The sequence below is a fragment of the Mangifera indica genome, chromosome 1 (assembly GCF_011075055.1).
Source record: "Mangifera indica cultivar Alphonso chromosome 1, CATAS_Mindica_2.1, whole genome shotgun sequence".
In the NCBI taxonomy this organism is placed as follows: Eukaryota; Viridiplantae; Streptophyta; class Magnoliopsida; order Sapindales; family Anacardiaceae; genus Mangifera; species Mangifera indica.
Window position 1 is genome coordinate 8,470,392 of NC_058137.1, and position 24,448 is coordinate 8,494,839.

Consider the following 24,448-nt stretch of genomic DNA (forward strand, 5'->3'; position numbering starts at 1 on the left):
TAGTGATTTACCGTATTTGTTGAAGAATGATTTTGATATACAGATTATGATGAGGTTATTAAAGACACATAAAAGAGATCCGTTATTTCTTACAGTGTTTACAAGGCCTACAGAAGTCATAACCAATATGCAACAACAACGAACTGAACCATAGCTAAGAGTTCAATCATTTGAACCTTTGGATGATGCGATTAACTGCTTGGATAATATATATTGTGAGACACAACCAGAAAGTATGCTTGAAGGTGATGGGGTTGAGGTTAGGATACATGATGAAATAAGAAGGCACCAAGAACCTTTGCGGGGAACACCAAATAGGATTGATGAAATGGATACTATTTTGACAAAAAACTTTCAATCAAATGAGGAAGAATATGATGGTTATAATGATTGGGATGACGAGGATGATGATATTGGTGATGACAAAAGTGGTAGTGATAATGGTGGTGATGAGGAATGTGATGATGTTAGTGATGATAATGATGAAAACAGTGGTGCTAAGGGAGTGGTCATGAAACAGGTGGTCATGAAGCAGGAGTTGGTCTAAGTGGATTAGCTGAGGGAAGTTTATTTCATAACACTCCAACAATGCATGGCCAACCAATTCCTATTAACGTACAAGTTACAAATCCTTTTTTCAGTGGTCCAGATCCTTACAAAGATGTAGAAAATGAGGGTATTGCATTACATACAGTTCCACCACGAGATGGGAGAATCAAAGTAAATAATCAATTTACATGTAAACAAGTGTTGATTGATACGATGTATAGAGATGCTTTGGAAAAAAGCTATCTGATCAATGTGACTAGTTCAAATAAAAAAAGATGGGATATCAAATGTGCACACGCTCAATATAAATGGAAGGCAAGGGGAGTTAAATTAAAAAGCACAGATATTTTTGTATTACGGAAGTTGAAACCTCACACTTGCCCTCGAGATGTCATAATGCCTCACCACAAACAAACAGGTAAACGGACACTTGGAAAAATATTACAATCTGTGTTTACCACTTCTAACCAAATCTATAGGCCGAAAGACATCATAACGGATGTTGCAGATAGGTAAAAAATAGATATCTCTTATTCTCAAGCTTGACGTGCTAAGAATTAGGCGTTGAATGAGATTAGAGGTTCCCTCGAAGAGTCATTCAGATAATTACCTGTATATTGTTATAATTTGGAACGGAAAAACCTTGGCACAGTTACACACATTGACACTGGTATGGATAATCAGTTTCGTTTTGTCTTTATGGCTTTAGGTTACTCAATTGGAGCATTTCGAGAATATTGTCGTCCTGTCATTTGTATTGATGGATCTTTTTTAAAATGACGATATTGGGGTATATTGTTTGTTGCTATGGGTAAAGATGGAAACAACCAAATTTATCCTTTGACATTTGGTGTGAGAGGAAAAGAAGAAACAATGACTTAGACCTCTTTTTTTAGAGCATTACATGGGTGTGTAGGTGATCTTCCAGATTTGGCCATCATTTCAGATAGACATCATGTTATCATTCACTTCGTGGGTGAAGTATTCCCAATGCACATCACAGTTGATGCAACCATCATATAAAAGGTAATATACGAAGCAAGTATAAACAAACAAAGCATATAGATGGGTTGTTTTGTAGAGCAGCGAAAGCTTATCGGATACCAGATTTTAAGGATGCAATGCGAATGATCAATGATAAAAATCCCTCAACACATGCTTATTTACAAGGTATAAACTATAGAGGTTGGGCCAGTGCTTATTTCCCAGGGCTTCGATATAATATAATGACAATAAATATTGTTGAGTCATTTAATGTCGTAGCACGACACGCACGAAAATTACCGGTTATGATGCTACTTGAGTTTATGCGTTCCACTATGCAAAATTGGTTTTACTCCCGATACACTACGGTAGATTCGTATAATGTTTCCTACTTTTATGCATGATATTGAAATGTATACTTATAATATATTTGTAATCATGCAGAGGCTTCTACTAATCAACTCACTTCATGGGCTGAGGAGAAAATAACAGGTTATATCTATAAATAAGCTAACATAGTTGTCAAACCAATAACTATGCACCGATATGAAGTGCACGGTGTGGGTCAGTCGATCGCTATAGTGGATCTATATGCGAGGGAGTGTAGCTGCAAGAAATTTCAATTGTCACATATTTCGTGTACACATGTTGTAATCGTGGCCAGGTTTCAGAATCTTTCTGATTGTTATCAATGGGTAAGCAAATACTATTCAATCGAATATTGGCAAGCAGTATATAGAGATAATGTTGAACCACTAGGCAATCTTTCTGAATGATTATGTTCGAAGAATCTTCCTACAGTTCATCTACCTCCAATGTAGAGTCGATGTTCAGGTCGACCATCAGAACAAAGGAGACCATCGCAGGGGGAGGAAGTACGTCAACCTGTTTGTAGTCGGTGTCACGAGCGTGGACATACTAGGATTACTTGTACGAACCCTTTATCCGAGGCAAGGCGAGGGACATGATGTGCTGGTCTTCCATTGCATTTCAGGTATCAGGTAACTGTACATTACATCACATTTGCATTTCAAGTTTTTTTAACATTATAATATTTTATGCGTCCTGTTACAAGTGTGGCAAATTCCTTTTTTTAGGATGGGCTGGAGTGGTTAAATGTGCTCTACAACGGTGGCAAATTCCTTTTTTTGTTTTATATTTGTATTAATCACTTTGTACATTAAACGTTGTATTTTTTTTCTATATTAATCAATGGTTATTGTGCTGTAATTTAATATTTAAAAAAAAATTTGGCATAGTTTCCCCTATATTATTAACATTATCCATATCTTCATCTTCTTCCTGTTTATATTTTATCCAAAAATACACTCTAATATATATATCAATCCAACCAAACTTCATACCAAAGTAACATAATATACAACAACAATAAAATACTATCATAATAACCACTAACATAACATAATAAATATATATACATACCATTTACATGGGCAACCCAAAAAATTAATAAATATACATAAGTTAGTAACCAAATCAACTAGTGCATCCGTGAGCAAAAATCTTAGACGCGATCATCCTGCACAAATGAATAGTGTCAAAGGCTGTATAATCAAATGGCCGGTCGATGGCTAAATACTCTATCATCAGAAGTGTGAAGACTCCACAATCACCCGAGGCTTTGCCTTGTTGTAGAACATCGGTACATTGCACAAGCATGAATGGCTCCAAGTTAGGGTCATCACCCCTAATATCCCAGTAGCTAGTGGCACTAATGATAGTCGGAAGGTGTTAATATCGTGTCATCATGTCAATGAACTTTTTCGTGGAAGATATGAACTTAATTGAAAAGTTGTAAACGGTCAAAGTCCACACATTGAGGTCAATTTCCCTACACGCCCAATGTTGACAATCATAATTAATAGAAATGTACACCTGTAAAAGAAATAACAAAAAGTTAGTATATAACATAATCTTAATTAAAGATGTGTAACCGATTATATAATTTTGAACTTTTTAATTACTTTGTCAACTCTCGCCCATGCAATGTATCTCATATCCCTTCCCCGTTCTAACAGCTGTGGACATATCCCTTCAATAGGATCTAGTAATAGTCGAGGCCATTAAAGGTTGTCACAATCAGTCGCTTCTCGATCTTGTAAAATATGTGATAACCAACCATCCCAAAATGCATTAACACATGTCCAATTAGCATTTAGGTAGGAATGACGCAACATCACCAAGTAACTATCCATATGCTTAAAAAACAACATAAACATATAATTAATTTGTTTATAGTAATGACAATGTACAAATATAATATAAAAATATATTGATAACTTAGTCACCTCATCCGTTAGCCACTTGTTTTCGGTGCAAATCTTGTCCCACTAGTCAAACTTCTTACAAGGCCCATGTCATTATTGTTGGTGTTATCATATCATTGGTCAAAATCAATATTCATTGGTTGGTTCCCTTCCCGTGCCCAGTGTTGTCTCATAGGATCTATAAAAGGGTTGAGTAGTGTCTGCCCCTTCTTGATAATTCTTTCCCGTAATGTCCTTCGGGTATTCGACCAAGGTTGAAATGGTGTCTCCACAGGTCAATGCTCAGTGACCACCTCATAATAATCAAACGCACAAACATCATCATCCTGGGCAACCTCAATAATGACCTCCGCTGACTCATCCTGTGTTATCATGAAAGATTGTTATAATATAATTATCATCGTTACATTGTAAATGTTAAACATATGATTTTTGGACTTACTAACCTCATATCCAGGGGTGGCATGAAACATACGTTGCATCTCACACACTTTTGTTTCAATGGATGTTTGTCGCTCTTCAAATTGTCTAAAATGTTCTTCCACTGTTTCCATAAACCCACGTAGCATTTCCTCAATACGAACATATTCAGTAGTAGATGTGGGTGTAGTATGTGTAACACCGGGGGATCTTCTTGTCGTTTCACGAGGGGACATTGATGTTCTATATGTGGAATGACGCTTTGATTTAGTAACCATGGTGGAGACCATCCAGACATGCTTGGACTATGTATACGTGTGCTTTGACGTGTAGGGTGAGGAGATTGGATTGCACCGCTAGATTGAATAGGGATACGATCATCATCAGATTCATTTGTGTACCCTATGTAATCCATAACCTCTTTAAACCAAACTGATTGCTTCTCCTCAACAGATGGAATTAAGACAAGAGTGACAACATCCTAACAAATATTTTAATAAATATATCAATTTTTTATATATAACTAATTAACTTGATTTTTTATGTCAAAAATAAATTAACATACCTGAGAAGTTCCAAATATGTTATTCACAAGATCCTACCTCGGCCGCTCAAGTGACTTCCATCTCAACATGCGAGGGATCCTATCTTTGGACTTGTAAGCTGCGAAACCCCCCAGGTTACTGAGAATTTCATATATCCATATTTGCATCCCATATAAAGATAAAATTTATGAAATGAATAAGCAAACCAAAAAAGTAAAAGAAAAAATAATATAAGTCATATTTATTTATAAGGTTACCTGAAATGCAACTGTAAATCCCATCGATGCATAACATTGCACTGGAATATCTGGATCATATGCTCGATGCTTATTCATAACTTCTTTATACCGTTTCTCCACTGCTCAGCTAATTGATTCCACAGTCAACCTCCAAACCATAGTCTCCCATGGAAATCTATTGAAACTGTCCCAATCATCTACTAACTGCATTATATGTCCTGATACTATTCTTCGGTTATTTGCTCCCAATAATCCATAATGTATCAGATATAATACAACTATTTTGACCGCATCTTCATCATTGTCTCCCCATGCCTTAGACATGAAACTTTTACTTAGATCCCCATGAGTCACTGATTTACCACTTTGAAAGTACTTGTTTCTAAAATTCAAAGAATCTGTGGTTATGTAATCAATTATATCCGATTCTATACTAAACTTCAATCCAGTAATCATAACAAACTCAATCGGACTAAATCTACCATCAACCTAATTTAATCGAAACCAAAACACTTCTCCCAACTCACTCTTATTTACTTGTCGAAATAATACACTGTGTAATAGGGTTGAACTATATCCATGTACTTCAAGATCCAAAAAATGTCTAAAACACGTTTGTCTAAATAATATTTTTTGTTCTGAACTTAATTTTGCTCTAATATGTTTCACCGTATCCTTGTGACTACGAATATTAATGGTAACTTTAAAATCATGCGCATCATGAAATAGCCTCGCTCCCACTTGATTATTAATTAGAAATTTCTGTGAAAACAAGTTTAAAATGAAATAAAATGTTTTTAGTTTCATTCAATAAATCTTATTAAACAGTTATAAAACAGATTTCACATTCTGTAATTAGCATTTTGCGTGACTTTACGCATGGTTTGCGCGATGTTTGCACAGTATTTGTGTCGTGTATGCATGTGGATAATCGGTTTGCGCAGTTTATGGCGCATTAGCGCAATTTGGGAACGGACAGTTTGAGCAATGTATGCGCGGTTGGCATGGTTTACGTAGTGTATGCGCGGTTTGCGTGGTTTACGCGGTGGCTCTGCAAATTTGCATGGGTTTCGTCTTTCGACGACTGTAATTTCGGGCATCCATTAACATCAAAACTACATCATTGTATACCATTCAAAACATTCAAAAACATATATACATAAATCGGCAAATTTGAGGGTTTCACTGTAAAAACTCTACCCACCACTATAACCACCACAACCGATGCACATTCTCAACAAAAATAATTTTTTCATCCAATACACCCCAACATTAAACCATCACAATAAATTATTTACACTGAATCATCAATTTATCAACAACATTAAACCAAATAAATAAATACAAATGGTAACTAACCTGCAAAGCCATTGTTGGTATATTGTCGTTGCTGATGTCGCTTCTACTGCTTTTAGGATATTCGTCGGTGATTCTCGCTCTGTGTTTTCAGATTTTTGATTTCGGCTTCTCTTTTCTGTTCTTGGTAAAAGTAACTTTGAAAGTGATTGACTTTGGATTTTACTTGGTTTTTCAACATAAGGGTAAAATGGGAAAAAAAATATAGTTTGCTTATTTTAGTAAAACTTTTCTACGTTGGCCTAAAAACGTATAAACACTTATAATTTTGCTTATTTTAATTAATTTCCCCAAAATTAATCTATCCAAGCCTAACTTATCATAGCAACTCAAACCAATACCATACTAGTCTAATCTTTTTTGTCAAATCATTAGACTTGACCTAAAACCTAATTGAGCTAACCCAAAGATTACTTAGGAGTTCTACAAATCATTGAAGGAGAAGTTTCTATAATTCATTGCTCCTTAGCCTTGAGGACAAGGTTGTTTTGAAGAAAAGGGGAATATTACAATTCCTTAATTTAAGGAATTTGAATCCCAATGTTACGATTTCCCAAATTTAGGGATTTGAATCCTAATTTGATATATCATAATTATAGTAAGAATTTTATTATAATATTTTGGGAAATTAAAGTAAAATGCCCCATTTTCTATCTCCTAAGCAAAAATAACTCATTTTCAATGTCTCAAGCAAAAATGCCCCAAAAATTTTTAAAAATACCGAAACTACCATTTCTATATAAACTCTGACTCTCATGCCTTTCTCCCATCATTTAAACTCTCACTCTCACTTTTATTTTTACTTAATATTTGATGATGTGGGTTTGTTTAGGAGAAAAAAATTCGTATTTTTTAATTTGAATCGAAACAAATCAATTTATAAAAAAAAGATATTTATACAAATCTTAACTTAAAATTTAATTTTACTTGTTAAATCAAGTTTGTATATTATATAAATGGGGCATTTGGATATTTGATAATTATTAAGGGGTTAAAACAATGCTAGAAAAATATAGAGGTATTTTAATAGTAAACAATGTATGAAGGTTTCAAACGAACAATTAGAAAAATATAAGAACATTTTGAGACAAGACAACATATGGGGGTGTTAAATGAAATGTTAGATAAATATAAGGGTTTTAATAAAATATTAGAAAAATATGGAGGGTATTTTGATATTAAATCACGTATGAAGGTTGTAAATAAAATGTTAGAAAAATTTAAGGGTATTTCAATATAAGACAATATATGAGGGTGTTTAATGAAATGTGAGATAAATATAAAGGGTTAGAAAATGTTAAAAAAAGTTGGGGGCATTTTGATATTAAATAATATAAGAAGTTTTTAAATGAAATACTAGGAATATATAGAGACATTTTGATAAAATATAGGAGAATTTTGATACAAGACAATACTTCAAGGTGTTAAATGAAATGTTAGATAAATGTAAGAGGTATTTTGAAATTAGATAAAATATGAGAGTATTAAATAAAATACACAGACAAAGAGAGCCCATTTTGATATTATAAGAATATTAAGTTCATATATGTTATAAAAATATAGGGTGCACTTTAATATTGTATAATAAATTAGGGAGTAAAATGAAAAATATAAGGGTCGTTTGGATATTTACCAATATAAGAAATTAACATTTTAGTTTCAGATAAAGTATGAGAGTGATTAATGAAATATTGCAAAATTAGAGGTGGCATATTGATATTGGTAAATGTTTATTATGAATTTTTTATGATAAATGTTTAATTTTTTACCAAAATTTTTCATTGTAAGATTGATAATTAAAATGACTGGTTATGTTGTTGCTTGTTTCTAAGGAGAATGAATCCAACGTGATGACAACCAATGAAATATGTTAGAGGCTTTAAAAAATTAGTTAAAATTCTCTCTAGAACAACACTTGGGGGATTTATACAACTTTTAAGTGAACAATGTGATATTTATTTGATTCGAAACTACATTCAGCTATGCATAAAACCAAAAAGAATCGAGTTCGATTTCCTTATAAAGATAAAAAATGATGAAGACATGTAAGACCTTATTGACATGTCACAATACTTCAAGAAATGTATTTCTATTTTTGTTACATGTACTGCAATTGAAGGACAAGAAGAAAAAGAAGAAAAAGAAAAAGAAATCAAAAGCAATGATGATAATGAAGTGAAAAAGGAATCTGTTGGGGAAGACTTGATTGATTTCCATAATGATATATCTATATTGTTGTTGAATAGGTTCATTGAGAGAAAGAGAGGGTTCCAAATTAGGGTGGCTTTGAGAGAAATAAGATGACTAATGTTCCTTTTGATGATGCAAACTTTAGGGATATATGACATGTTAACTATGATATAAATAGTCTTCAGCTTAAAGGTCCTATTATGGGTGACAGGAATTATTTTGGACTGTTTTTTGATAATATCTTCACTGATCTATCTAAGTGGCTACTTGATTTTCCTTCACAGCCCCCAATATCATCAAGTGGTGAAGAATCGATCCAAAAAGAAAATGTTGTAAAACTTGGTGAAATTTTTAATGATAAAAAACACTTGAAAGATGTTATGGATTAATTTACCCTAGAGAAAGAATTTTAGTATACAGTGTTTAAGTCTGACACGGGGAAATGGAAGATTCAGTGTTACGATGAGAAATACAAATGGTTTCCATTGAGAAGAAGAGTAAAAACTAGTCAAGTCTTCTGAATCTATTAAATGAATCTCATACACAAATTTTCAGTAGATTAGATAAAACTATATCACAAACAAGTTGGGGCCAAACTTTAGGTCAATTAATGAAATCAAAGTTTATGTTGATTGATCATATTTATTGGCTTAAAGAGATCATTATCAACATCATCGGCAAGTATAAAATTGACATTTAATATTCAGAGGCCTAATAGACAAGAAATTGGTTATTACATTTATTGAGCAGCTCACCGAAAGAGTCATTTATACTCTTACTCGATTATTGTTATAATAAAGTGTGCTAATCCGAGCATTGTTACAACTATAGATATAGACGATAAACATCACTTTTAGTATTTTTTTTCATAGCATTAGGCTATTTTGTCTATGCATTTAAACAATATCTTTGACTTGTTATTTTTATTGACATTGTTTTCTTTAAATGTTGATATTTGAGACATTTATTTCTCATGGTGGCTCCTGATGGTAATAACCATATCTATTCAATTGTTTTTAGCGTCGGTAAAAAGAAAGATCATGAAACGTGGTGTTAGTTTCTAACAAAACTTAGAGATTGCATCAATGAAATACTAAAGTTAGCAATAATCTCATATCAACATGATGTTATGTGCTCTACAATGGCTGAAGTCTTTCCAGATGTATACCATGGGTATTGTTCTCATCACCTTCTTTGTGACAAGTTGTCAAAGTATAAGCGCAACTCACAAGCAACGTGTTTATACATTATAAATTTTTTATACCTATGAAAATTTTATAAATTTTGATAACGAAGTGTTTATATTATTTATAAACTCACAAGTTGTGTGTTTATACTAGAAATTCACAAAGTCATATACAAACGGAGATTTTAAGGCTATGATATGATCTATTGATAAAGTACATTTTTAAGTCAGGGCTTACCTATGTGAGGTGGGGTTTCACTGATGATGTAAGGCACATTTTCAAAGACACAAGTATAACATAATGACAACTAACATTATAGAGTTATTTAATACCTTTGTCAAACACGTACAAAGTTTGCCTACCAGAATGCTCATCAAGTTCATTAAACGCATATTACAACGATGGTTTTATAAGAGAAGAAACCATACAAGTATGTATGGAGTTAATACTAATTATCTAATTGATAATGATTTTTACCCTTATGCTTATTTATTAACAAATGTACCGATGCTTTTTCAAATTGCAAATGAATACCTTTACTTTGTTACACATTGGATCGAGGGGAAGTTTGGTTTCCATGTGTTGAAAGCTATGTGCTTGGAGGTTCATCCAATTACAAATGTTCGATATCAAGTTATAAGTAGTGGTGGATACATGGATATTATGGACTTTCATGAATTGGCCTGTACGTGCAAGAAGTTTAAGCTTTTATGTATTTCATGTAAGCATATTGTTGCTGTTGCAAGACATATAAGGCTCATAAATGTCTATGCATAGGTTGATCCTTTCTACACCACCAATTACTATCGTGCAATATATACAAAACTTGTCAATCCACTAAGAAACAAATCTAAATGGTTATCTGCCATCGAAGAAAGAGTTATCCTACACCCATTTTTTATCGTCGTTGATCGGATTATCCTTCAAACAGAAATCGACGTCTTTCATAAGATGAGATCATTACTCCCAAGGTTTGTAATTGATGTAATAAACCAAGGCATATTCAAACACAATGCAAAAGCCTAATGCCAGTTTCAAGCTCCACTCCATTAGGGGTCATCCAAAAAAGATAAAGAAAATAAATCTTCACAACTTTCTCTTAAGTTTGATTAATGTATGATTTATATATTTGTTAAAATGAGATGTAATCGATGTAATTTAATTAATGTTTCATTTATGTACTTGTTCATGTGCGATGTAATCTATTTAGTGTGAATAATATTTTACTTATGTAATTGTTAGAATAAGTATTATTTATGTAATTTATTGAACATCATTTTAGTATTATTTATGTTTCAAACATGTGTTTATATTATTTGAGTTTAGATTCATACTTTATTAGGTAAATTGCAATGAAACTGAAAAAAATGACATCAAACGCATAAGACCAATAAACCATCATAAATAAATATATCTATAACAACTCAGAAATCATATGAATAACCAATGATAAATATAAATGTACATTTGCGATCTACTCGATACAGTGGAAATACAACTGTGTGGCCAAACGCTGACGCATCAAGGCAGACGACTCGTGGGAGAAATCTAATCTCCGTGAAAGCGCTAGACACTCTATGAAACACAACATAAAAATACCACAATCATTGGAACCCTGGCCCTGTTGGGGAACACCCTCCACTCGACGCAATGCCAAGTGTTCCACTCGTGGTGTACGTATAGTAGTGGCCCGAAAACTCATTGCCGCCAATAATGCCGGGATGAATATGGTGTATGGCCGCATCCGTTGAACAAGCCTATCATATTTGCCTGTGTAAGTTGTCTCAGAGTCATATACAGTGATCGACCAATCATGAAAATTCAAGACTCCGGCGACCCAATGGGCATTATCAAAGTTTATAGGAATGAAAACCTATAAACATTGAAAAATTATAATGAACATATGTATTGTCTATAAGATAATTATAAGTAAATTATAATAAAAACATGCATATAAAATACCCTTTTGACTTTCCCCCATGGTTTGTAAAACAAACCGGGGGTGTAGTCCGCCTTCACCATCTTCGTGAATAGCTTAGGCCACTTATACTTATTTGACGGTGTGGTTCTCCACCTCTCATATTCCATCTTAATATGTCCTACGAAGAAGGTGTGAGTCGTTGTCCAACTTTGTGGAACGATGGCTTGTTGCTCATATTGGTGTCGACGTAATAGTGCCAAGAAAGAATCTATATGCTGAAATGGATATAGAACATGAATTGTATTATGTTTTGACGAATATATAAAACATTTAAACAAAGTCAACAGATATATACCACTTACATTGTTGGTCAACCATTCACGTAACTCGACAACTTTGTGCCAAAAAGCAGCTTTAGATTGCACTCCTATGGAATAAACATCATGGGTGTCAGACGCTGCAGCTCCAGTGTACCATGTGAGGAAAGAAGCCTCACGCTCTCCAACAGAGGATGTGATTGATTGGATTTGTCGTTTTGCCTTTAATTTGATTGGATTTGTATATGAAGTGTGAATAAGCGGATCCTTCCAGATGACCTTACCATGAGCAGTACACACCAATTAAAAAATAACATAAAATTGTTAATTTAATATTTCATCTTAATTAACAAATATGATGAAATTGGTTAATATTACCTTTTCGGTGTATAAAGGAGGAGGTTTAGTGGGAGAATCCTTCAATGTTGTCAAGTCAATTATCTATACCCCCGAGATAGATTGAAAAAGTAATTTAATATTATCAATGGTCAATATATTTGAAAATATACAAATTAGAATGGATATACCTCATCTTCCTCTCCTTGTGAAATAACCTCAAGTAACTTGTCCCCCTGTGAACTAATATCAATTACCTCTTTACTTGTGTTAGGGATCTCAGCAATTGACCACAATCGTTCATCCTGAAAAAAAGGAAAAAAATAATTTAAATATACATAATAATATTTAACTGTATTCAACTGACTTAATAACAATAACCTACGCTACCTCTATGATTAGAGAATGTGTAAATGGAGAACTCTCAATATATATAATTATCAAATACGAGCAAAAACCCATAAATGTCATATTTATGTGTGTCTGGCATGCAAGCAAATCCTGTTACTTGCTTGAAACATAGATTCGAACATCATTTTCTACACTAAAACACCCCACGAATATAAATTAAAATCATCCAAGTAATTGACCAATTAGAGATACTCTATAGATACCTTCTTTCGTCTATCATTTCCCAGTGACACCATTGCATGCAATACAATAAACCATTTTGATAGCATCGATATCATCATCCCTTCATGGCCTAGTCAGAAAGACTCACTCTAAATCATAATACTACACCTTTTAACATCCACAAAAATAGGTCTTTTGAATCCTATCTCCGGATCCTCGTGAAATATATGATGGAGCAGTGATCCAATTGAATGATACTCTAGTCATAAGTGCAGACTCAAATAGAGTGAATCTCCCATCAACCTCATTAATCCTTAGACAAAACTCATATTTGTCTACTCCTTGATATAACTATCGTAACATGAATCAGTGCACCAACACTCTACTAAACCTCGTATTTGGTAATCGAAGAAGATGTTCAAATTGCAACTATATATATGTCAATGTAGATTTAATCTTCAATATTGCGGTTTGCTATACACGAAAAGTAATCAAGATTCTTAATTCACTATCCCCACATTTTCTTTTATGAGAAATATCATGTAAAAAAGAAATTATTATCATATTAAAGATGATCAGAATTTCATAAAAAATAGACATAAAATCAGAGACAAAAAAATGTAAAGAAAATTTGAAAATGACAAGTCAAAAAATTCTAAAATGATAAAAACCAAAAAACTATCCTGAAATTCAAAAACAAGATATCCAAATATCATAGAATGATTCGTATCAAAAAATAGACATAAAATTTAAAATTACACGTCGAAAAACCTTAAAATGACAAACATAAAAAAGGGGATCAAAAATTTAAAAACTATAATTTCAATTACCTTAGAATCACAAAAAAAAATTATCAAAAATTCAAAAACTACATGTCAAAAAATCCAAGTATGATAAATACCAAAAAACCAATATAAAATTCAAAAATCCTAAAATAACAAAAATAAAAAAATAGACTTGAAATTTGAAAAGTACATATCAAAAAACCCTAAAATGATAAAAATCAATCTGAAATTTGAAAATAACACGTCCAAAAATCATATAATGACAAACATCATGAAACAAACCTAAAATTCAAAAACTTAATGTTGAAAAACCTTAAAATGACAAAAATAAAAAAAGGATTGAAAATTCAAAAACTATAAATTTAATTACCCTAGAATCACAAAACTAAAAAACTGATCTGAAATTTGAAAACTATATATAAAAAAACCTAAGTATAATAAATACCAAAAAACCGATCTGAAATTTAAAAACTACATGTCAAAGAACTTACAATAATAAAAACGGATCTAAAATTTGAAAAGCACACGTTGAAAAATCCTAAAATGACAAAATCGTAAAAACGATCTGAAATTTAAAAACAACACATCCAAAAATCATAGAATGACAAATATCATTAAACAGACCTAAAATTCAAAAACTACACATCCAAAAACTCTAAAATAACAAACATCAAAAAAAGATCGAATATTCAAAAACTACATGTCCAATTACTCTAGCATGATAAATATCGAAAATTTGATCTAAAATTTAAAAACTAAACGTCGAAAACTCTACGTATCACAAAAATTGAAAAATGGACTTAAAATTCAAAAACTACACGTCGAAAACCCTATAATGTGAAAAAATGGAAATAAAATTCAAAAACTACATGCCAAAAAACTTCTAGATTTAGACAAATTATCAATTTGCCCCTTTAATATTTTCTCATTCTCCCATAAGTCCTAAATATTTAAAAAATATCAATTTACCCTCTTATCAATTTCTCTCTCTTCCACAAGTCCAAAATGTTTAAAAACTCTCAATTCTCCCAGGGGGTTTCTATAGTTATCGCTGTTTAAAAAATCAACATTCCTCCCTCTTCTCATGGTTCCCCCATGCTCCTCCATTGGACACTATTCCAAAACTTACAATTCTTCCCTCCCCCGATGTTCCCTCGTAGACCCCTCAATGTAACTACTGTTTAGAAAATCCCATTTGCCCCCCTCCCCTATATCATCGATTCAATGTGGAGGATATTTCTCAAACTCGAGATTCCCTAGGGTGAGATTTCGACTTCAAATAGGTCAAATTTTGAATCAAAATCGCAGTTTTTAGCTACCATTTCAACAAAAAATGATTGTACACCTACTTAAACACAGTAACCTTATACTAATTCATCCAAAACAACCAAAAATCAAGCCACAAAATCAATTGATTAACTCCAAAAACCCTAAACTAAAAAAGTCCTAAATCTTACTCTAATCTCTTAAATCTAAACATAAAAATGATTCAAATAAGATAAAAGACAATTTACTTACCTTCTTTATTATTTTTGTCGTTGGAAAACTTAAAAAATTATATCCAGAAGTTGAAAATCCATTGATCTGTGGGAGACCGATGAAAACTAATTTTGTGCACAGTGGATCGAAGAAAATTTGGTTGAGAATATAAAATTTGTTGGGTTTATATATGAGAGCATTTCGATCATTTCGGGTAAAGGGAATAGTTTTACTTAAGTCCGAAAAAGGGGATAATTTTGCTTAAACCCCTGATGTTTAGGGTAATTAATTTAATATCTCTAATATTTTCCTTTATTATTATTTCCTTTCATGATTACACTCCTAGTTGACTAAGGAATAAAAATTCTATATATATGTAAGGTTTTTTTTGGCTCTTTTTAGAAAAGAAAAAGCAATAAAAATATAATTTAAAGCCTTTGACTAATTTGAAAGTTGATCCCTTCGAATGATCAAATCTCTATCTCTCTACTTAATTTTCTTTTCAATTTTATTTGATAAAACCCTAAGGTTTTATTATTTGGTATCAGAGTAGTTTCCTAGGGTTTTCAATCTATAATCTTACATAGTAGCTATTGATAACTCTATAAAATCACAATTAGAAGCTCTTGAAGCAAAACTTCTAAGAATATTATGGGATGTTCTCAGTGATTTCAAAAAGAGTTTGTTTAAGAGTTTTAGCAAAAGTCAACAAAATGAAATTTTGGATTCTACTAGCAAACAATTGGAGCAATCTGAAGTTCCTAGTAAAGGTTACTAAGAGCGTGATAATAGCTACTCTCACATAAAGGTAAAGTATATTGAAGGAGAAGACGAAACAAGAGAAGAGAGTTATCAAGGTGTCAACCTCGGTCTAACATATGACCCAACCCAGTCCACCAATTTAAATTACATCACCTGCCCAAACTTAATCTGCTCAAGCCTAACTTATCATACCAACTCAAACTAATACCATCCTAGTCTAAGCTCTTTTTTCAAATCATTAGATCTAACCCAAAACTTAATTGGACTAACCCAAAGACAACTTGGGAGTCCTAGAAATCATTGAGAGAGGAGTTTTTAGAATTCATTGCTCCTCAGTCTTGAAGACAAGACTATTTTGAAGAGGCAAGGAATGTTATGATTCTTTAATTTTATGGATTTAAATCCTAATGTTAAGATTTTCTAATATTAAAGACTTAACTCCTAATTTGATTTATCTTAGTTTTAGTAGGAATATTCGTATTGTATTTTCTATTATTATTTATTTCCTCTAACAATTACAATCTTAGATGACTCAGGATTAAAAACTTTATATATGTAATATCTTTTTGGCCATTTTTAAAAACAAAAAATAATAATAATAAGAATTCAAAGTCTTTAGCTAATATGGAGGTAGAGTCTCTTGAAGTGAACAAATTTGAGGTTGATCCCCTGAAGTGATCAAATATCTATCTTTCTTTTTTATTCTCTTCTTAATTTTATTTGATAAAACCCAAATAATACTTCACAAATTTGATATTTAAAAAAAAAAAAAAAACACTTGCCATATAGAGTCAAGGATAAGATAAATGCCTAGAAGAACACTAGTGAGAAAAACATGAGAAATGGAAATGCACCTGAATTTTCACAATTTGCTGCCGAATTGTCGAGAAATCTTTCCTACTCTTCCAACTCCGGAACTTATTCTGTACTCTTATTGTAGCAGCATGCACTGGTTCATCACGATGTCCTGCCTTGTGAGACTTACCTGCAACAAGTGAGAGAGCACGTTCATCTGACATTCCGAAAGTATCATTCCCATACTCTTTCAACTGCTTTTTCTGGAAGGACTGCACTCGAAACACTTGATTAATAGCAGCTGCTTGAGTTGGTTTACAGACTGCAGCTAATGAGTCCTTCATTGACAATCCATATCGTAAGTCCTCATCAGTGATAGAAGCAGGACTCCGATGGGAAACTGTCTGAACTGCATTTTCTCCACTAAATTCTGAAGCTTTGCCATCCTTTTTATTGCTTGTACTATATGAAAGGCGGGAAAACAAATCTGAAAAATCAGATTCTGCAAGAGAACCGGCATATCCTTTGCGTCCAATGGCAGAAGCCAAGTCAGCAGGTGTTTGGCCTGAAGGATATTTGGGAGTTGGATCAGAAAGTGCTCCAACAGTTGCACCAAGAGAGATGAGAAAGGCAACTGTACGCTCTCTGGTATCATACAAGATTCGTGTAAGATGATACCAAAAAGGAAATAAAGAAGTTCATCAAATGATACTAGAAGGTATAAGAAAAATTATCGTAAGAACTAACCCTTTTCTTCTTAACAACATGATACGATGTATACATATGAAAAATGTTTCCACTAGCTTCACTGGTACAAGTACTTCAACCAATAAACTCTATGCAACTGAAGTCAAAATTTCTAACTTCCCTCTAGTATTATGCATATATTAGCCCAGTTAACTACTTTTATGTTCTTCGACACTATAAGGCAGGCCAGGAAGAAGTAAAACATCTAGGAATAAATTACTTGGGGCAATTCAAAAGAAACATGCAAGAAAATTAGTCGTTACCGGCCACAATGTGCTGCCCATTGAAGTGCTGTCCATCCATTTACATCAGGGAAATTGATATTTACACCTGCAACAACCGTTGGTTCTAGAGCCCAATCATAGCCAAGAGCAGCCGCAAAATGTAGCACACCTTGTCCATCCGGATCTAAAACACTAGGGCCTTTTCCATCTTCAGCTACCTTCTGCAAGAGCCATACATGCAACTTTTCCTTCAGAAGCTTCTCTTTAGCCTTTTCGACTGAAAAATTCTCCTGTAATGTAAATATCTCATCCCAATCATCATTGTCTTTTTCCAGCAATAAACTAATTTTATTCCTCAACTCAGATATTTCATTTACTTTGCTAGGATCATAATTTGGAGTTCTTTCAGAACTTTGACACAGTAACTTTCCGAATCGCATATAGAGACTTTCACTTGTGATGTTACCACTATTATCAGTAAGATCCACATCTTGAACATTGTTTTCTCGATATTCAAATTCTTGAAGTTCACTACAAGCTAACTTATTAGAACATGTAACATAAAATGGAACCCTCCCAGCCTTCTGTGCAGGAGTATGGCAACGAAGTACACCACCAGCTAAAATTTCTGCTGGAACTTCCACTTCTCCAAACATACAAGACCAATTATTATTTTCAGCCTCCTGTTGACATATCAAGAATCTTCCTGTGATAAGGACCTGAATAAGGAGTACAAAAATAAAGAAGAATAAACTAAAAGTTAGAAATATGTATTTACTGAATAATGAATATTACTTATCAGGGAAGCTCAGCTTAAACACAAACAGTCAGTTAATATTCCAACTATGTTAAATAACTAATACATCTAATGCTTAGTTGACAATACCATGCATATCAAATAATGAACTGTTATCTACCTTAACTTCTGAGCCCACATATGCCCAGTTGGGTGAGAAGTCGATAATACTGTACAGCTGATCTTGGGAGATGGAAGGATCCAGCATATAGGCATCCAAGCAAGGGGGAATGTTGGAATCCTCAATTCCATTTTCATTTTCAATTGTTTCCCAGTAGACCCCAGAACTGGATGGCATATGCAACTTTCTTACATCTCCAAGTTCTTTACTCATCCAGCGATTGAAACTATCAATCTTCTGCAGACATTCCTCAGTTAGAGAGCCATCAAACAAATGCTGTTTTAATGAAGAGGAAAAGAGGGATTTCCCCTGTATGGTTGAATTGCTCTCTGGATCTGATTGCAAAAGATGTCCACGATCTGTGTTTGATAGCTCTGCTCGGTGATCATTCTCAACATCTTTCTCATGAGACCTTGACGTAATATTAAGTGCTGATTCTGAAGCCAGCTTCTGATCCATGGCCCACTTGAATAAAGGTGAAGAATCATTCTCAGATGTCTGTTGACAAGGCAAATTAAAGTCTGAACAAGATGAATTAAATAGTATATGAAATCTACACTCTCTGGCATGATGAATCATGACACTGGTACATAACTATACAAGTTTGAGAATTATTCAAAGATGTAATTAAACCAATAATTCTCTATACGATACTTGCCACAAACCAACATAACAACCATTAAGTATTATTCTTCACTAAAGCTATTATATTACAATAAAAAATAACACAACCATGGTTAACTTCTAGGTAAGCAAAGCCTCAGGGTACTTCATAAACACAAAACGGAAGAGATGACTGAATAGCCAGAGACAAGTTAAGCACAAATACCAAAGCACCAATACACACAACTTTTATATTAATAACTCATCAAACTAAAGTCCTATTGTGATAAATAAAAGAAAGTCATAGCAATCCCGAAACATCAAAACTAAGAAACATAATGTGATATTACTGGCACGCTAATGCAATTTAAGGTAAGAAACAGATAAATATATACTTGGTCCTCAAAACTTGTTACATCTTAAATATCTGGCTATCCCTTTCTAGAGTCGGATTAACTTTTAACCCAAAGAATATATTCTTATTAACATCAATGGGAAGTCAGAATAGCAATTCCAAAAAACAGAATCCTAAAAGATGAATGACTGTTACAAACTAATTTCAAAAATAAAGAAATAAACAAATTGCAAACTTCTATTTAAACACTTTAATTTCACTTGCAACTTGTCTGAACAATGCTTCCTACAGTTTTTACCCACAATGAAATCATAGGAAAAAAAGATTTAATATCATATATCAGTGTTCGTGCCAATAACATAAACCTACAAGGAACATCATATTCTACCTGCCAATCCCAGGCCGGCAAGTGACTCCCACGTTCAACCAAGTTCCAATTTTTGGTAAAAAGCTGTCCCAGTATTTCATGCTTTTGTTTAGGAATATTTCCTATGGTGTCAGGTTGCGTTGATGAAATTGATGGGTTAAAAGGCAGTGATCCAACGCCAGAAGAACAAGTCTTCAATACATCCTCCCATGACAGGAGGTCAAGGTTTTTGCAAAGGTCATACGATAATCCAGCATCATTAATATCTTTAATTTTATCTGCTTGACCAGGTGAAATAAAATCTGTCCCTGGAACATCTGAGAACTTTCCTTGGTACTCATCTGTTGTCAACAGAGTATTACAATAAAATTGGCATGTCAGCTCATGCAACAACCAAATAAAAAACAGTCATGTTAACAGAACATAATCCTACTAAAACAAAAGTGAGAAAACTGATTTACTTGTAAATGGTGCAGGATCTGAGAATCCAGCATCTATATTCTCCAATACAGGGTGCTGTAAATGGAGAGAAGAGTGGAATCTGGAATTTGCTTGGTTATTATAATCTGCATCGAGTATCTCTGTATGATTATGAAAATTTTGGAGGCATTAATAATAATAATAATAATAACAAATATTAATTTGGATAATAATAAGGATAATGTCAATGAAGATATTAAATGATAATTTAATAATTGGAATTTGAATTTAAAGACTAAGATATTAGGGTATTATTAGGATAGAAAGAGTTATATAAAAAGGAGAGCCAGACTGTAAAGTGAAGGACAATATTGATATCGGATACTTTGGGCAGCCTCTGGCGGGAGGAGTTGATGTTAGAATACTCTCTAACGGGGTTAATATTAATTATAATTTTTTTAATCAAATTAGAAAATTAAATAATTTGATGATGGTTTACAGATAAATTTAAGTGATTAATAAAAAAAAACTCAATATATTTTACAAATTATAGATTTGGATAGACAATTTATTGTGAGTCTTTAGGGTTTTGAATCTTTTATAAATTAGCTAAATTCCATTTTTAAAACCTAATTGTCACAGTTTTTCCATTGAAAGTCGTCATAGGGGGGGTTTGTAAAATGAAGACCACTCATAACATATTTCCATTGTTTAGGTGATTTTTAAAAGTTCTTCAGATTCATATGCATAACAATTTAGCTATTTTTATAACTATAAAGAATTTAATTTAATATTTTATTACTTATACGTAGATCATATGATTTAAAATTGATTAGTTTTATTCAGTTAATGCAAAATAAATTTTATATGTTGTATTAGAGCCGAACGCATTAGGTTATACAATCTAAATTTTTCGCAACTAAAATCATAATTTGTTAATTTTGAATTAGGGTTTAAAGATCAAGAATTATGATTGGAGCTTTGGGAATAGGGTTTGCAATTTTGAAATTTAGGTTCTATGTTGAAATTAGGGTCTTTATTTGAACCACTGAAATTTGAAATTAGAGTTTGTAAAACCTTACCTGAGTGTTCTGGAGGACAAAATTTAATCTGGAACGTTTAATTTTGACATTCAAAATTGGTTTTTGGTTGAAATTGGACATGATAAGTTGTCACATTCGGCTAATTTCTTGTTACTATTTCCTACAAAATCAAAAGTGGTTGAGCCACCACTAGCCTGAGTCGTGCCCTCACGACCCTTCCCCATCAATTGGAACTTACAATCGACGTCGAAATCAAGAAAGAAAGGGTTGTCGACATCACTGGCTTTTCCTTGTTCTGCGCCACCTACCAACGTTAATCTAGGCAATGAAATTGCTTGGAGATATCTTTTTGTGAGCCAAAATTAAATTCCCCTCTAGAATCAATCGGAATGGATAAATAGAAGCTGGAAATTCAGACGTCAAAACGAACAGGAACGACAGTTTTTAGATCACAGGTCCCAAGCAAGATGGGAAAACCCGGAATCCGACCAGCTAGAATAAATGGAAAAAACTAACTTGGCCAAAGACAACCCCAGTCTATTTGACCCGTTTACCCAGATGACTTGAACAGCCATGATATAGTCCCGACCTAGATGCGTGCGTCATACATGCAAAAATGGGGAAACGACTATTTCCCACCCATTGTTTACCCCTGTCTCAAAAACATATCCACACTAGATAAAAAATTCAAACACCCACCCATCTCTAAACTGCCGTTAAATTTTCTGTTAAATAGAGGGGTAAAACCATCATTTTACTGTTTACGTTTCAGTGATATAATTTTATTGCATTTCTCCCTCCAATTTTAAAAGTTAACTTTACCCCCATCCCTAAACTTTGAAAAGAGACTTTCACCCCCCCCCCCAAATCCCTAATTTTTTTTCACTTTTCCTCCGGCCACCGGCGACGACCTAGCTCAAGGGAGAGTGACGAGCGCTCGTCCATTCTCTGGACGACGCTCGTCCCTTCTCTGGACGAAGAAACGTCGTCCAAAGATCTGGACAACGATTCGTCGTCCAAAGATCTGGACAACGAAGTGTTGTCCAGAATGGATGACGATTCGTCGTCCAAATATCTGGATGATGAGCGTCGTCCAAAAAAAGTGGCTACATTTCAGAGGAAAAAAGTGAATTTTTTAAAACTTAATTTATGAGACAAATATTAGTTTTTCAAATTAATGGGGGGAAATGAGATAAAATTTTAATTATTTAATATTATTGATAAAATGATGAATTTGCCCCTTCATCTAATAGAAGATATGTGGGTGGATGCAAACAGATTAAACTTTGAGTGAGTATTTTGGTTTTTCATTTAGTGTGGGTATGCTTTTGAGATAGGGGTAAACAATAGGTGGGAAATAGTCCTTTACCCTGCAAAAATTTATTGGATGGGACGTGACATGCGTGTGATGCGAAGAAAGATTCTGGTTGGTGTATGAACGTGCGTGAGAAACTGCTTTAGCATGTGAAGGCACGTGTGTCAAACCTGGAGGCACGTGAAAGCGTTTGTACCTTGCAAAAAGCGCATTGGCGCGTGTGAGAATGTCTTAGTCACATGAAATGGTTCATTTGACGCATTGGCAGCAGTCTCCAAAGGCGCCTGTACGCATCTGGTGGGGTTGAATGTCAAGTAGTCTTCCAAAAGTGTGTCAATGTATGTAAATGGTGAATTATACCGTTGCACGTAATAGTATGTAATCCATTCCTGAGAGTGTGTGTGCATGCGTGAAGGATTTTTTGGACACATTAATGAGTGTGAATGCATTATGAGAGCATTTCATAGGGCTTTAAAGTTTTTCTAGGGTACGTGAATGTACATAAAAGCTTTTTTACGGTGCATGTGTGGTTATAAAGGTTAGTTTAGGCAAGTTGAAGTGTGTGAAAAGTCTAAAATGGTGTGTGCAGCGTGATAAGTACTCGTGAAAGGCAAGTAACAATTGATGACATGCATGAACAACTTGTGGTAGCACTTGAATGGCTTGTGATGGTATGTAAAGGTATATGAGGCACTTGTAGGCCTCCATTTGAAAAAGAAATTAATTTTCGAATGAATATTGTGGAATAAGGTATCTTCTCCTATTATGATGATAAATTTAGTATCAATTCTATCATGTGGTTAAGTTATTGCATTAAGTTAAGAGTATTGTTTACTATGTTAGATATAACAATTTTTTAATTAAAATTGTTAGAGATAATAAGGTGTTTTATCTCAAGAAATTTTGATTAAGGCAATAGTGTTTAGTATTATAAGAACAAATCATGAGTTTTCATAATGTTAATTGTCAAAGTGATACATGATTGAGATTTACAAAATTTTCCCCTCCGTAATGATATATTCTTCAACTTTAATGTAGATAATTTCTTGCCTAAAGGTGGTTATTGTCTATATTAGAATTGGTAATAACATAAGGTTAATTTTGGAAATACATTGGTCATGAAAGATTCAATACACCTAAAAGTGGTTCGGTTTATTCAATTGACATGTGTTTTCGTATTAGACCGAGGATGTACTGCTCTAGGAAGTGCATCTGCCTTAAAGTGATATTTGTTTCGAAAATTATATGTTTTGAAGGTCCTAATTATGACTTATATAACCTTGTATTTGGGATCCTAATAACATATTATTTTTTCTGCCTAAAAGTGATTTAATGATGATACACCAAAAAATCCCTATAAGGTGTGGCTTATACGATATTAAAGTTACTTTAATTATTGTCTAATGTAGATTTGTTGTAATATATAATTAAGATTGTTAGAGATAATTTTGTTATATCTCATGAAATGACACAATTAAGGTATTGTCTAATACAATATTAAAGTTATTTTGACAAAGTATAATTGTTTATGACTTCATATAAAACAAATTGGACTAATATAGGAATATAAAAATTAGTGGGAGTGTATTTGTCTTTCACGGTGTGGTTTAATATGTTGATAGTACTTCTTTCAAAAACTAAATGTTTTGAAGGTCCTAATTATGACTTATATAACCTTGTGTTTGAAATCCTAATAACATATCATTTTTTCTGCCCAAAAGTGATTTAATG

The 24,448-nt window shown here is 33.1% G+C and overlaps 1 protein-coding gene across 1 annotated transcript; it reads right to left on the reverse strand.

Annotated features, from left to right (window-relative positions):
• Positions 1 to 11,160: 11,160 nt before the first annotated feature.
• LOC123210058 (calmodulin-binding transcription activator 3-like) lies at positions 11,161 to 20,569 on the reverse strand. The gene is made up of 10 exons (XM_044628225.1): positions 20,401 to 20,569; positions 19,961 to 20,280; positions 18,615 to 19,112; positions 17,737 to 18,416; positions 16,786 to 17,371; positions 12,524 to 12,637; positions 12,375 to 12,437; positions 12,042 to 12,275; positions 11,721 to 11,954; positions 11,161 to 11,631 (listed from the first exon to the last, which is right to left on the reverse strand). Exons 3-10 carry the CDS (start codon positions 19,071 to 19,073, stop codon positions 11,233 to 11,235), a joined length of 2,769 nt encoding a protein of 922 aa, XP_044484160.1. The 5' UTR covers positions 19,074 to 19,112; positions 19,961 to 20,280; positions 20,401 to 20,569; the 3' UTR covers positions 11,161 to 11,232.
• Positions 20,570 to 24,448: the final 3,879 nt, after the last annotated feature.